At 39.4% G+C, this 16,935-nt stretch overlaps 1 protein-coding gene across 1 annotated transcript in view; it reads right to left on the bottom strand.

Annotated features, from left to right (window-relative positions):
- LOC106519129 (alpha-1,6-mannosylglycoprotein 6-beta-N-acetylglucosaminyltransferase A) overlaps positions 1–16,935 on the bottom strand; it is a gene marked incomplete at its 3' end in the record, with an annotated part of 61,472 nt that overhangs the window by 43,697 nt on the left and 840 nt on the right. Inside the window, 2 exon segments of the mRNA XM_014010671.1 lie at positions 119–283; positions 4,899–5,375. Of these exon segments, the coding sequence (XP_013866125.1) occupies positions 119–283; positions 4,899–5,139 (406 nt within the window).

Below are 16,935 nucleotides of genomic sequence, written 5' to 3'. Positions count from 1 at the left end.
CACACACACACACACACACACACACACACACACACACACACACACACACACACACACACACACACACCTGCTGATTTGAATGAAACAGAAACAAGAGAACCAAACATCCAGCACAAACCTGCCACGTTAACCTTCTCTGGGTTTCCAGAGCTTGGCGAGACGGTGCCGGTGCCGTTGGTCAGGTTGTTTCCCGTGCCGTTGTAAATGTTCTCCACCTTGGACTCGAGCTTGCCGAGCCTGAGCATGATGTTATCCAGCAGAACTGCCAGGGTCTTCTTCAAGTCTGTGAGAAAAGAACGAGTGGCTTCACTTTAGCAGAGATACAGGGTTCTTACAATTCTATACCTTTAACATTTCAGAACTATTTATCGATTTTTGAACTGAACTCTTTAGAGAACAGGAGATGTTGCTGCTCCTCCATTTCCAGGGGAACCAATTGAGGTGGGTCATCTGATTAAAAAGGACCCCTGGACGCCTCCCTAAGGAGGTGTTCTGGACATGTCCAACAGGGAAGAAACCCCAGTTGAGAGACTATGTCTGGCTGTGGAAAGAGGGGTCTGGACCTCCCTCATCAAGCTGCTGCCCCCGAGACCTGACTCTGGAGTCTGGACCAAGAGGAAGATGACTGATGGATTTATGGATGGATGGATGGATGGATGGATGGATGGATGGATGGATGGATGGACGGATGGATGGACGGATGGATGGATGGATGGATGGATGGATGGATGGATGGACGGATGGATGGACGGATGGATAGATAGATGGATAGATAAATGGATGGATGAATGGACGGATGAATAGATAAATGGATGGATGGACGGATGGATAGATAAATGGATGGATGGACGGATGGATAGATGGTTGAATAAGTGGATGAATAAATGGACAGACAGATGGGTATTTGTGTTATTTTAGTACATATTGTAAACCAGACAGGAAATAAAAAGGCTGGACAGTAATGAGATARAGAAAACTAAATCTTCAGGATGACTAAATGTTAAAGCCTGGCATTCTCTGGCCTTATTTACTGCCTTCTTTTCTTGATACTTTAACCTGCAGCAATTGCAGTGGCATTTACACAGAAATGTTAAGCTAACTGGCACTCAAATAACAGGAAGTAACACTTAATGAGGATGCTACTTTTCATCTGTGACAAAGCCAAGCTTAAATATTTTATTCATCCTCATACAGAAGCGATAAGAGCGGCTCGTGTTTGCTCTGCTCAGATGATAATCGCCTCTCGTCTGCCACATACAAATGATCCCCTCCTCCTTGCCTTCTCCTCGCCATGATGCATTAGACACGCCAGTTTTCATCACATCAGATTGGCAAAGGCGCAGTGAAGCTTGGCATGGTGCACGGGACTGCACATTTGTCTGATTTGGAGCAAAAATTGTGGACAGAAACTGACTGGGAACTGGATTTTCAAACCAAATCTATTCATTACTTAAACAGGAAATTCAATCAATCCACTTTTTTGGTCTGCAATGTAGAATTTCTCATTTCTATGAGTTTCTCCTTGAGGAAGAAAGGTAAGGAGAACACTCCGTGAACACAACTCCTGGATTGCATAGCAGAAATCACAGCATGGATGTCACTGAAATTTTTACATGTTGGTGTCCCCCCCCAACAAATATCCAAAGGTGGAGACGCCAGAGCCAAAACATCGTCACAGTCCACCCCTTAAAAAAACTCTAATGTATTAAATGTTAATGCATCATCGTTAGCATTTACACGTGTCCAACTTGCATGAGTGACCAAATTCAAGCTAGCAGAGGCCTATCGCTGCCGTGGAGCACTCAGCCTGAGTGTCTTTCAGTGTGACTCGCAGTTTCTGCTGCTTCAATTCTTGAAATTAAACAATGTTAGTGAAGGAAATTTTGTGACTGACTGACTAAATGTTAGATCCAGTACTGTATTTTTATACTTTCTGACTTATCGATGTGTTCTGTCCGTATAAACAAAAGTTGGTTATGTTCTAATGTCTGACACAGAAGGTAACACCTTCAGGGGTGTAACTAGGAAGAGACATATGTTAAAGGTTGAATCTTTATTATTGGGCAGAGGTTTTTTGCTCGTTTCTGTGCAGTCTCTATCTTAGCGCAGCCAAATCCTTCTTACTCTGAGGCCTAACTGTGTATGCTGCTGGAGCTGATTAGAGTCAGAGACGAGAATAAAGTTTTTAGAAGAGATTCAACTGGTTTTCTGCTATATTATTCAGACTTCCATTTATTGATCACAAATTCCCTTCATTAGCATTAAAGATGTCAGGGTTTCCCGCAGAAAAATTGGTAATCTGACAGTTAGGGTTAGGAGAAAAGGAACGTGGCAGAGTGATGCATTGTGTGTGCTAGATCAAAGCCACAATCTCTGCTACTCATCTGGAAGTAACAGAACTTTTGATAGGGAAGGCAGCCGGTTCTGTTATGTTTATCAATCTTCCAGGGATATAATACACTGGGAGAAACGTTGTATATTTGTAGTCCAAGATAATAATAGTGTGTCTCCGTTTAACTCAAAACCAAGTTCATATTTCAGCATAACCTGAATGATTAGTCTATGACAGAAATATATAAATATTTTGGTAAAAATATGTATCAAAGCATCAAAGTTGGCCATAATCAGGTTCTGGAGTCTAGAAAACTCAATTGAAATGGATTCTGTGGGTCGTTTGAGAGCTAGAGGAAGACACCCCGCTTTCCCCTCTGAGTCATTACAAATCAAATCAAAACAAACGCAGGAAGCTCAAAGCGTCCTGCTGTTGCACTATCTAACCGAGGCTTGGAAATGGATTTTTATGGCTAAACTGACCAGTGGTCAGCAGACCGCTGAAGCAATGAGAAACTTGATCATCAAAAATCAGACATGAGAGTGTTTCCTGGAAAGACTAATCTCTGATAACTTTTTAAAAGTGAAAAATAAAACAAACAATTAGCATGTACCTTGAAGATCAATTTAAAAACAGGTCCCGTATAAAATCGAACCCTGTAGCTGGTTTCCTTCGATACTCCTGCATCTTCTCTTAGGTTCAGCAAGAGCGAATTTAATCTCCAGGAGCTTTACTGTACGCTGCTGTTTCTCTGAGAATTAGACAACAATCAATTCCAATCTCAGGTTTCTAATGAAGCTTCCCATCGAGTTGTATGGGTCTATTAACGGCACAAATAAATTATCGACGAGCCTTCTGGACCGGCACTAAAACAGTATTAGGCTCTAATGCAGCTGTATCAGCGGTAAATCTTCCAGGCTGGGCCCATTTTTATTTTTTTTCTTACTTTATTATCCTATTGTGCCCATTTAGTTTGATTCTTTACTAAATTTATTAAAAAAAATAACTTTCTTGCCATTTTATTATATGCCAGGCATTATTTAGATTATCCCTGAACGTTCAATCACATTTAATTTGACAGAGGGACTGAATGAACCAAGCAGTGACCGGAATCAGACAATCTTTAACTCGACAGAGGACCATCCAATCAGACAAAATGTGTTTGTGTGTATATGTATGTATACGATTTTTATTTACATTTCCAGATCAGTAAACATACCATASATGAGCTGCCTCATGAATGAACAGTTGTTAGGTGGGTAATTTGTGATGTTCAGCTTTAACTTAGGGAAGAGGAGTGAAAGTTCATCATTTTTCATTTTGTGGTATCTGTATGGTGTTTTAAAAGGATGATCAGAAGTTACCAAAAAATAAATAAGACTTTTTTTTACACAAGAATGTCAGTGATTTGAACAGTAAATGCACTTTTGTGTTTTGAGGTTTAAAAAAATTGACAAATTTGATTTACAAAGAAAAAATCTATTTTTATTAGGGTTTCATTTGAAAAACAAAACCTTTCTGATAATCGTTGACTTCTAACATTTCTTACTTCACACTTATTTAAATAAAATGTAAATTTTTTATTTATACTTTCATCTGTTTTCTAGATTCAACAAAGAAAGTCTGTCAATAATCACAGCTTTTACAGAAAAACTGGAAGTGGCAGGCAAGGGGCGTGAAAAGATCGGAGTTGGCCTCCAAGAAATGCTAATCGGTGTAAAGTGTAATTATGATCGATTTAAAAATTTCTCTGCTAGTTTTGAACAAGAAAATTTATGCAGGATCCACCTTTTGATTGACAACTTCTATCTGAAATGCAAAGAATGCTAGATAAAGTGGGTGATAAAGTCGATTTAGTCGGTGTTGGGTTGTTGGGGTTTTATTTTGGAAATAAAGTCATTTATTTCACTGTGACTCAGACTGGGACGGCTGGGAGAGGGAGAACACCCTCTGGGACTTTAARTATTCTAAATCTCATGTGTAAAACCTCGTCTGGTGAGAGCACGTTACTTCTCCACACAAATTTAAGTAAATAAATCCTCAAACTACAACATTCCAAACTGTGAAGTGGTCCAATCTACCGTTTGACTTTGTAACATTTATTTGCTTTGTCTTATGGGTAAAATGGAAAAAGCTCAGTAATATAACTGATAATGGGCACATTTATGACTGTTGTAGTGGAGTTACACAATATTTCAAGTGTGTATACAACGAGAGAGAGGTTAAATTATTGAGTTTGTTGATGCCAATCTTTAGGAATCAGAACAACAAATAGCCAAAACACAATCTTCTCTTTTGCAAATTTGTACTAAATATTTCATTGAACAAAAGCTAATAATAATATACACATATGATTTAGGTTTTTTTAAATAGATGGCAACATTTGACTTAAATTGGTACATCTCTACTAAGACTGTGACAAAAGTGTTAATTATGTTTCCAAATCAAGCTGTTATTGTAACTTAACAGGACATTAAAGTTCTGATGGACGACTGAACTCTATATTTTCACTAGAGGCTGAAGACGTGTTGACTTTACACATCGTCTCCTGAAAGCGTGGACTCACCGTAAGCCGTCATGGTTCCCACATACGGCCCATCCATGACATTTTGATTCTCCTCAGCCAGGGCTTTGATGTAGCGCTTACTGAGATCCAGGATCTGCTGTCGCAGCACCGCACTGTTCTCGTGGCTGGCCCGCTGCTGGATGGTGAAGTGTAGCAGCATCATGCCCCAGATGAAGCCGAAGCTGACCAGGAAGAAGCCGAGCTTCTGTGACGACAGCTTCCACATGAAGGGGGAYGCCATGCTGGGTTTACTGAGGCGGAGGAGCTGCTGCGAGTCTTGATTTGAGTGCAGGAGTCAGGAAAAAAAAGAGTGGATCAGGAGATCAGGGGACACATGGCTCGGTCGGTTAGCTGCTGCCGTTTCCAGGGGTCGGTGTATGAACCGCACCGAATCTCCTCACCGGCTCGATTTTCGTCTGACCCATTTCGGAGGCTCAGGAACCTCTCCAAGGGCTCAGGCTGGCCTGCTGCATCCCACTGAAGGAGAGAGGAAGGAGAGTTGGGGCGTTAGCACAGATAATGAGCGAGGATCAAATTCCACATGAACTGTGAATGATTAATACAAAAGCAGATGAATGAGTTTTCTTGAGGAGGAAAGGGTGGGGCRTAAGGTTCCAGAGGGACCAGAGTTCACTGTCGCAAGACGAGTTAACCTTTAAACCTAATTTTATACATTCAGGTTATTTATGAATGAATATGAATCACACAGATTGCATAAAACGCTGCATTTAACAGGTCCATCCGGACTGTTAAATGAACAAAACAGGTGTTCTCTCTTTTTTACGAGGTGCCAAAATTAAACGCTGACTCAGTTCAAAGACTAACCTCAGCTATTTTTTTTAAAAGGACATAAAATAAATATTTATGTCCAAAAGAATACCTTCTGTTTTTTTATATATAAATTGGATTTGTCCATTTGAGATGTGGAAACTCTCAGGACTGACAAAACTTGCACCGCAGATGTTAAAAAGCACGAGTAGTTAGCTGCGTGTCTGTTGAAACAAAAAAGRCATCATTCTGGTTTTGTGGATCGATACAGATTAGAATTGGGCGGTATGACCCAAATTTTATATCACAGTATTTTCAACAATTACACCGGTTTCAYGGTATTTGACGGCATTTTTTTCCTYACAGCTCAGCTAATAATGAAATGCACAAACTTTGCTTATTGACTTTTTTCTTTTACTGTATCTCTGTAYCACTGTTTCCCTCCTCTTGTACGTTTTTTTCTACTTYGCCTGGTTGTAGACAGTAATCATGCACTTAGGTCCGATCATRAAGGTTTGAGAAAAAAATCATTTTCAGGTCTATCGCGTGTTAATAAAAGTTAAAAGRATGACTCACCTTGCACAMCAGTCAACTCCGCTACACTACAAAACTACTCCCCMCTTTTCACAATAGAAGCACGCTAGAGTCTCCATGCAATAACGTCTCCATTATAACGTAACGCGTTAAATCTAACCGTGCACGTCACTGAAGAGTTGTTTACTTTATACAACGATGGTGAAAACAGGATTTTTTTTAACGTCAGTCAATATAAGCAGCTGAAACACCACCCGCCACCAGTTGGCTCCAGCACTAACGTTAGCATGCTAATGCGCCTAGCGGTGCTGCGAGGCAACGTGCCCCCCAGGAAACAGTTCACTGGCGGCCGCGACAAAACATTCTGCACATGTTCAGGCTATTTAAACCGGTATTCAGAAATTTCTTATCATAACAAAAATAAAAACCGGTTTTCGGTACAAAACGGTATACCACCCAGCACTAATACAGATATCTGATTTTTGAAAACCTCTTACCTGCCAATACTGCATTCAAAGACCAAAAATTTGTCGGATTTCTCAGTGATAAAAATTGGATTTTTAGGATTTGCCCAACAAGTCAGCAATTYGAGCTGATCGATGTGAAAATCGTTACAAAGTAGAGGTCAATCATTTCATGTATCTGTAGTTGAAACCCATTTTAAAAACCCGATGTGTGTCGGTGTTAACTCTTAACTAAATGTGACAGGGTTGGTGTTTCAGCTTTGTATAATGTACTAACTTGCCTACAAAAAGGATGGAATGTCCTTATTTATTTATTTATTTATTTATTTTTATAGTGTCCACCCCCTAGAACTGCCGCCGAGGACGGCAGACTTCCCTCTGTGAAAAGTCAAACTAGAAATTTTGATGTAATTTGAGTTGAGTGACTCTCAGCTACCACATCAATCTTCAGCTCATCATCTATAGAATTGAGTGAATTATAGCTATTTTTGTCATTCTAAGACTGCTGCAGCATCCGTCATTTTCTTGTTCCAAAGTCGGGTCTCGGGGGAAGCAGGTTCATCAGAGAGGTTCCGACATCTTGGAGCCCTCTTCTATGAGAACTTWAAGGCAGGACTATTCAACTAAATTGSTCCAGGGGCCACAGTTACTGCAGGTCAACAGCTGAGGGGCCGAACATCCAGCAATTAAAGTTATTATGTCAATAAACCAAGTATTACAAAGAACTGTTACCTTTGAATTTGTTTATTTTGCTGCATTTAATCATGAATACAACCCTATAAAAGTAGTGATAATTAAACATTATCAAAAACAAATAGAGCACATTATGCCTCCTATTTGACACAAATAATATTTTGATATCTCTGACTTGCCAAATTTTTAAACCAATTTTATTTTCACTTTCATAGTTTTATCTTCAACTGCTTGTAAATTTAACTGTCTTGAGTGTTCATAGAAATGGTTTTTACCAGCTTCTAGCCAAGGTTCTGACGTTTCTGTAGACACCAAACATGTCAACGTTTAACTAAAAGAACTTAAGAGTAATTAAAGTAGAAAACCGAAAGTTTGGGCTTAAGAGATGAACCAATTGGAGGGCCGAACTTTGGTCACTCACGGGCCGGATGTGGCCCGYGGGCCGCCAGTTGAATAGCCCTGCTTTAAGGTGTTCCTAGACCAGCTGAGTCTCTATAACGTGTCCTAAGACTTCTCCCAAGATGGAGATGCCTGGATCACCTCCCAAAGGAGACATTTAGGGGGAACCCTTACCGGACAAACAACCTCAACTGATTCCTCTTCCGACTGAGGTGGCTGTGGCAGCCATCTTGAATAYGGATTGTTAAAATAACTATTTATTCTGGTGAATAAATAAAGTGAGATGTGTTCAACTCACAGCCAAAGACCTAAAACAAAGCAGCGTGTTGTTTGACACAGCATTTGTTTGAATAAACCTCAGAAAAAAAGAGGAACAAGTTGTGGATGGATGAGCACAGAGCAGAAGTAGAAGAAGGAAAACCAGCTCTGTTCAGCCCAGACGGTGTGATGGTAATGACTGATGTGGTTGCATGAAAATTATACAGGGAGGAGGAGTWCTGCCCCCTCAAAATACAAACATTTAGATGGGCTACAATTCATCTTCCTCTGCGACAAGTCAGAGCACGGACAGAATCGTAACGACGCCCTCAGCTCCAGCTGGGAGTTTCTGCAGAACGTTATCTTGCTACAGAATCAAAACCACCTTTATTAGTTCCACTGCAAGAGTCCCGCACTTATTTATTCTCATTAAACAAATCTGCAGGAGGTAAAAGGTGAGGCAATTAGACGAGCTTCACTGCAGAGCCAGTGGTTTGTATATCAATTATCCTAATTACTAAATATTCTGTTGGATCATTAGTTGAAAAAAATAGGTCAGTGGGTGATACAAGTGCAGASTTTAACAGCTTAAAATAATGTTAAAAATGTTTTCTTCAAAGTCAGACATGGCTGCAATTAAGCAACATGTCTAACATTTTTAATGCGTTATTAAAAGATTTTAATTTTGTCTTTATCAGGTCCTAAATTAAATACCAAATAATGTGCGTGAAACYGATGCAGTCGTTTGTAGAAACAGTTTTGGCAGAAAGAATTGGAAATAATTAACCTTGCTTCATTTCAGACGGTGTGATGGGAATGTGATGAAGATATTAAAGAAAACAGCATCTAAATTAATCTTTATGAAAATGTAAAGACTRGAGGGGTTTTAAGATGGCCGCTATCCACTTAAGTTCTGGTCCCAGTGAGGCTAATCGTTAGCTTGTCAATATGGTTAGTCGTTAGCTCGTGAAAGGGGCTACTCATTAGCTCGTCACCAGGGCCAGCCAATAGGTCCGCTCTAAGAATAGTTAGGGATAGTCGTTAGCTCAAAACTCATAGTTTATAATATTGTTACTGGGGCTAGTCGTTAGCTCTTCGCTGGGGCTAGCTGTTAGCTTGTCATTTAGGTCAGGGAAAGAGTCCTATTAACCTTTATGCTCATTTAAAAGAAATTATTATTATTTGGTGACCAGCAGATAACGCAGTCATCTTTCACCTTAACTTTCTTAACTTTCTGTTTTGTAGCAAATGCTTGTGACAAGCTACAGGTGTTAACATGCTAGCAGCTGATGCATATCGAGCTTACTGCAGACTATGGAGGCTAATAAGCTAGGCTAGCTCAACTTTACCTTAAAATAATCAGAGCAATAGAGACACATTTTAGGCACTAATAATTTAGATTCATATAATATATAATGAATCYAAATAAAACAGCCTGTCGACTTAATGTTCAAACCATCATGCCTTCCACCACCCTGTGTTTAAGATGATGTCTGACCTTGTCAAACATCTCAATTTGAGTCTCATTATGCTCAGTTAATCCAGTGAAAATAGACGTTTATTGAAATCTTGTGCAGCTAAAAACCTTAGAGATGACCAACATAAAAGGAGTGTTTTATTAGAGCTCTAAAGAGAAAACCACAAGCTTCTCTTAAACATACCGGATGMWGTAGAGACAAGATGACCACAAAAGSAAACCAGGAGTTTTCAGTTCATTTTTAAAAGGTCTGTTTTAACCAGTGATGGTATGTGTCCGTTAACAAAATATCTCAAACCACAGAATGTATATCAATGAAACTCATAAAAAGTATTCATCAGGTGGACATTTACAACAGATTAACTTTTGGAGTCAAMCTCATTCAAGACGGCCACAAAATGACCTAAAAATGGCCGTAATTACGTCAATTTTACAGCTACTGAGCCTTTTTGCATTGTAACAGCTGAGAGTCATCTCTAACACTTATGTTAAGCACTAACTGATCACGAGTAGTCACAATACTGTGCACACTTTATTTTCAAAGTTTGACTGAAGCAGCCATTATTTCTCAACAGAAGATCTTTATCTACATCTCTGGCATGAAAAGGAAAGATACGACGGGTCTTAATTTAGACATGTGTTTGGTAAACACCAAACTAAACATCGTTTAACCATAAATATCAGGCGGCTAGTTCATTGGCCTTTCTCAGTACACTGTATTTACTCTTTTAATGTGTGAACAGYCTTCACAAATCTGTGAGAAGAGACTTGATCAGACCGCAGAACGCCGCGTTCATCTGTGCCAGAGACAATTAGCTCATGATGCAACAGAAAGAGGCAGCCCCGCGGCGCTTCTGAAGCCGTTTAAATTGCTCAACAAGTCATAACCGGCACCCTCTGGGCAATCTGTGCTAAGCTGAATAAAAAACCGCCTCGTGGCTTCGAGCACAAAATGACGACGGGAAAATAAATTGAGCCTAAAACAGCTAAAGATTGGATACGTCCTCATTTAATTCAGTTGTAGCTGTGAACAGAGTGTGGTGATTTGAACGGCATCTTTCTTTATGCTCCTTCAAAGTGGATCCATCCAGGCCAGGACTCTCTCCCCTGCCTGTAATGCAACACCACGCTCTGTTTTCTTGGTTGTTTTTTCCACCCGTTTGTACAGCAGCAAAGACGCTTACGTCACCAACGCCATGGTGCATGAAAAACAACAAGCGCTTCTTCCAAGAAACAACAAAAAAAGGAAGCCACACAAGCAGTTCCTTCTACCTCAGACCCCACCTACGATTTATAAACAGGTTGGAGATGATTCCTTTCAACGGGGCTGGAATGCTGCAGTGGGTTAAAACACAAACAAAAAACTATATTAAACAAAAAGTCTCTGAATGTTGATTCATAAAAAACAGTTTTTAACAGCAGCACTCGGCTTCTGCAGGACTGATAACGTCAAAGTATGTCATATTTACTGCTCTTCAACCCAAATACACACACTCAATGGGACCTGACCCTTTTATGTAGTCAGATTGGCTGAATCTTTGTCATTAACTATGTAACTGATCACAAAAAGACACCACCTTTGTCAGAAAGGTTTCCAATGACAAGCTGTGACCCCAGGAGTCGCCCTAACAGCAGTGAATTGTGCACGTTTCCACTTTCTGGTTTTTGGTTCATAATGTWTTTGGCAGGGAGCCCAGCATCTTTCACCAACAACAACCAAGCAACACTCTGCAACGATGGYCGGCTAAGGTTGCAAAGCGTCAAGTCTTCTGCAACCCGAGACGATAACGTAACGATCTGCAGAAAGGTTGTTTYGTTGGGCCCTGGGGAGAAGCGGCGGATACAGATTTGTCCGCGGGCTCGGGAGGCGGCGGAGACGGCAACAAYTGAATCATTCAAACCCGGGAAAACTAGCGCTGTTCTTAACCTGCTGCAAAGGGATTTGGGTTGTTCAGGACAAAAGATAAGAAACTGAGACTCTATTGTTCTTTTTTTTTTAAAGCACAGCTAAAACCGCAGAACTGATCAGATAAAAGAACGTTTGAAATRCGACCTCCTAACTGTGGCTGAAGTTATGTAATTCTGTCCTGAYAGGCAACAGCCGTGGCAGCAATACATGGAACGAATCTTACTGATGCACCTGTATCTGTATGTAGTCTGTCTGTTCTCACCGCTACAGTTTTGGAAAACAAAACCAATACACACCCAAAGGGATGAAAATAAATGTGCCCCACTTACATGAAAGTAATAGTCACTAATAAAATTGCCAATCTAGGTTCCATGGGAGCAATACGTGATCGTAAAATAAGGGTGGACCTGGACAAACGACTCAGATTTCAAGACCAGACCAGCCTCAGAACAGATTAGCCAGTGGTTATGCTAGAGTCAACAATGTCCTCTGAGAAGAGGATGGAAGACGGGCTTTGTGGAACATATGCAATGCAGAGCCTACAGTGTTTTTCAGGAGAACGTAAAAAATAAGAAAAGCCGTAATCAGGACTTTGAATGTTGAAAGGAAAGCCTCAAGATTGTTGAGGATCATGTGGGACAGGCAGTGGGTTAACACAACTGATCACTCAAGAGGGGGTCTGATGTTGAAAGACCTGAAACCCACTTATGACACCAGGTACTGTCACTGATGATGTGTCCGAGTGCATCTACAAATTTAAACAGATTTTTCAAATAGGAATTTTCACACAGCAACTCTTTGTTTTAGGTAGTGCTGTACCAAACRATTATTTTCTAATYGATTAATCCAACGATTATTTTTTCAATTAATCGATTATTCTAACAACAAATCTATAAGTTATTCTGATGTGAGTGCACTGGATATTTAAAATGTTTTCATCATATTAACAAGAACAGTTCATTAATATTGTAATATTTTCTGTAATAGTTTTTTCATGGACACAAAATATGCACTCTTAGAGTCAATTCTTTAACAAAAAAAGCTTAAAAGATTTAACATCAGCATAAAATCTCAACCAAAGCATTTAAAATTCAACTAAAAGAAATATAGTACAAGATGTTAACAATCTAACAAATCAACTAAATCATGCAAAATTCAAGTCATTCTCTGGAAAACCTATAACAAACATATAATAAACATTTAGACATTAGACAACATCCAACTCTTTGTATTGTAACATCAGTTGTGTAACTTATTTCTTTAAGGTGAAAACTGTTGAAAACAACAAGACTGTTTTGTCTTATTACACAAATTAATATCCAGCTCCACATATTTCTATTGATGTCATTTCCCCACTAGAAAAAATGTGTGATGGAGGTCCATGGAAGTCAAATAAGTTTAAATCAAATAAACAAAAGAGGATGCAGTTAAAATAAATAAAAGGTATTTAAGTTACGTTTTGAACATCCAAAACACGTCCAACACTTGCTGGCTGCTTGTGCTCTTTAGGTCAGACGTGTGTCGGGAAGCGCCTCTGTTGTTTGAGACACTGGGGAACCGTCTGATGGGGGAACCGTCTGATGGGGGAACCGTCTGATGGGGGAACGTGGCTCGACCTAACACCGGTCTCTGTTTAATGGTGGATGACAAAGAAAGTGGCGGTACTTTATTTACTTTGAGCAAGCGAACATCGTGTTCACAAGATAATTGATCCACCAGATAATTCAGAGGCGGTCTGTTTGGTAAATTTTACTCCAGGAGCTGCGAGGCTTGTTTTCAAGCTACAGACTGAACTGAAGCAGCGGCTGCTGACGTCATTACGCTCTTGCGCGATGCTGCTTCAGGACACGCATGGAAAACTTACCACTCTTATGCCAATACGGTCGCAATGATGCATTTAGGTACCGAAATGGAATTGCATGAACATTCACGTGGTGGTTATGTAATACAGCGAATCATAATAAAAAATCTGCGTCGACAAATTTACATAATCGACGTCATCGATTATTTCAACTAATCGGTGCAGCCCTAGTTTTAGGTTTAATTTTCAGTTTGCTTTTCTGCCTGCACTCACCTGAATGCTAACAGGGAGTGGCAGGAATGAGCCCTTTATAGCAGAGTTAATATTTCTTTGAATTGTGGTTCTTTTCCACTCTTTTCCACATTTAATACATTAAAATGTCAGCAATTTATCAGCTTGGTTTTACCGATGGTGTCCAGTCCAGTTTTCCTCGTTTCCGTGCACCAGTGCACCTGATTCAGTGACTAAATTACCTCCTCAAATTCTGCAGAAGCCTGTTAATTGCCCATTTATTCAAAACATGTGAGTTTGAATAGAGAACCTATAAAACCTACAGGGTAGTACTCTCTAAGACTAGGATTGGACACCTTGGTGTAAAACTAATTCTGGAATTTTGGTCAAAACTCCTTAAAATTTTCTCCAGAAATGGTATTTTACTGTGTACGCAATTTAATATTGATYATGAACATTACGTTTTAATTTAAGCATGTTTTTATGATCTAACAGGGCTGATGAGTTAGTTGTTGGCGGACTTTTAAACTCTTGAAAATRTGTGGTGAAGCAATAAGTAAAAAAATATACAATTTGTACTCAATAAGTGCTGTCAAGTGACATGTTGTGACAACTTGTTTAAACAGCTATACCACCGATACATCCTCTGAAACAACACAAATATTTACTTTTCCACTACAACTAACCACTAACAAACATGGAAAGAACATTTTAATTTGTAACCATCACCTTTTCCGAGGAAACCAGCCAGAGTTATGAAAACACAAATATAGTYTGTTATGTAATACCTGATCGGCATGGCATCAAACAATATTTACACTAGTTTCAAATTTTTAAAAAGKTGTTAAAGGTTTCACCACATAACATAGCTGTCTGGCACAAAAGTAAAAATTTTGACTATCTGATGTACTGCCACTATCATATTAAGCCCATTTCAAAGAATATAGTTGAAAGGTTAGTGCTATTGCAGGTTATTGCAAACAACATCATCATTGTAATATTCAATAACCATATCAGAAAATGTGCTGTTTTTCTAATACGATGCAGCATCTGTTAGCAGACATTTTGACCCAAACATCTATAATTTCTGGGGGACATTCAGAAAAAYGATACAAAGCTCATTATTAGACTCAAACCGAGTTAATTCAAGACCATTTAAGCCATCCATGACTACATTCGTCTGTAGAGTACTTTTCATATTTTCTACCCCTCAAAATCAATCACCTTTATTCAACCAGAAAAAACCCATTGAGATCAATATCTCTATTCCAGGGGTGACCTGGCCAAGAGGTCAGGTCAGAATAACCTAGTTAGGTTAACCAAAACCTACAGGACTGATCAAAATGTAGAAAAGATCTTTGATAAACACCACCACCAGTCCTGATGGCTGGCCGATGGAAAATGTGTTTTTTTATTACCCCCCCCCACCCCACATCCATTTCTGTGGTGGAAGCTAGAAATAACTTCCTTTTAAAAGTATTTTAGGAAATGTTCAAGCATGTCAAAGTGAATTTGCGTAGTCTAAAAGAGACAAAAGCACCACCAAACAGAAAAAGAAACACTAAGAGCTCGGTGAATGAGCACGAAAAGTGGAAATATGTCTCAGATTTAGTCACGGCCATCAATTATTGATCACCTTTGAAAGTATCCCTATATAAAAGCAAGGGTGGAGACAAAAGGGAGACCCCAGGGAACCTGGAACCTGATTGGCCACCCCAGTTGATTAATAAAGCGTAAATGATGCAAGTTTTTCATCAGAGTAGTGATCCTGTTACATAGAAGAGCTATGTTAACAAAGCTCCTTTGGTGTAAAATTGTTCCAAATGTTTAACCAGGTAAAATTTTTATACTTTTTTTCTGCATCGTATTTAATAAAACCTGTTAAGTTAGAGATGTTATTTGAGTTACTGTAAATAGGAGGCATGATGAGTCATTTCTACATTACAGGTCTCTCTTGTAAATGAGATTACCTGTCTAAATAAAACAGATTTCTGTTTTTAATATTGTTTCACATTAGAATGTCTGCTTTTACTGTAAGGAAGATGTTTGAAGTGTCATTAATTGAATTATACATTTTGGCTCTGTTTAATGCAGGAAAATATATGTATTTAAAAAATTGACAGATGGTTGTAATACTGGGTTTATTTATGTAATGACAATAACTGATGGATGCTCGACTTATGTCTGATGCAAATAAGAATTATGGAAATCTTATTTTAGTAATTTCTAATAAATTCTAAAKCTCAGTTCAAAGAAGGCATGATGGCTAATTTCCACACATACATGGGTGACTTTAGAAACTTTGACTTTTAAACCAATAAATCAATGCCTCTGTAAGCGTTTCTTGGTGGATCGTCTTGTTTGGGGTCCTGCTGTGTGACCTACCTTCTATCAAGGCTCAGATCACAAAAGGATGTCCCTACATTTTTTCCGCTTTCGAAWTTGCTCATAAAAATCCTCAATTCATTGTTCAATTAATGACAAAGGATGTCTGATAACATCACAAACTATTTTGTTGGTCTATAAAAGAAATACGATTCTGATAATACGACCCTGCTTCTATGGAGACGAGTGTAACTCTGCATCTTAATGGACTTCTTCATATAAGCCCCGCTTCTTAATTATTCATTAGGCCCTTTAGAGAAGCTGGTCAAGCTGCAGCTTCACCACCTTTCTGGTGTAAATCCAGCCTGTAACCAGATATTGACACCTCCAACGTGGTCATGTCGGGCCGAAAATGCAAGGGGCGTCCGGATCTGTGGTGACTGATTCTTTTTTCAGTCAAAAACAGATTTTTTTAGAGTGCCAATTTGAGGCTTTAGTAAAATATCAAATCCCATTTGAGAGTTACCCCTACCCCTAGGGGTGTTGGAAAAAAAAAAATTCTTAAAAGGATCGAGATTCATAGTTATGGCGATTCTGAATCGATTCTAAACTTCCACAAATTGATTTTAAAATGTGTTTAAAGTGTGTCAAATCTGAAAGATAACGTAATCTGTACTGTAGATTACGCTACCCTTGCAGCCACCATAGAAGGCGGCATCTCTACTAGCGGCGCTAAGCTAGTTAGCCAGCTCCCTTGCTTAATGGAGTCTGTTAGCATGGAGCAGGAGGAGAGCTTGATTCAACCCACTCCGTCGTCGCTAAAAGCCAGTGTTTGGACACACTTTGGTTTCTACAATGCCCCGGGGGAAAAAGAGCTCGACATGAGCATAATTATCTGCARGCAGTGCAAAATGAAATTGAAATACTTTGGAAATAYGCATTTGGCGYRACATCACCCCGAGATAAAAGACGTCCAAATGCATCCAAAAGCAGCCGACCAACGTACTCTGGAGCAATGCAACAAACTTCCAGCTAATTCTCCAAGATCTGTGAAGATTTCCCACTCCATCACCTGCTATATCACCAAGGATTTACGTCCATATATTTTAGTCGATGGTGAGGGGTTTAGGTTCATGGTCAATACGCTGGACCCAAGGTATGTTATACCAGCACGTAGC

The sequence above is a fragment of the Austrofundulus limnaeus genome, unplaced genomic scaffold, assembly GCF_001266775.1.
Source record: "Austrofundulus limnaeus strain Quisiro unplaced genomic scaffold, Austrofundulus_limnaeus-1.0 Scaffold72, whole genome shotgun sequence".
In the NCBI taxonomy this organism is placed as follows: domain Eukaryota; kingdom Metazoa; phylum Chordata; class Actinopteri; order Cyprinodontiformes; family Rivulidae; genus Austrofundulus; species Austrofundulus limnaeus.
The sequence above is the reverse complement of the archived record's forward strand: the minus strand, read 5'-3'. Positions and strand labels throughout refer to the sequence as shown.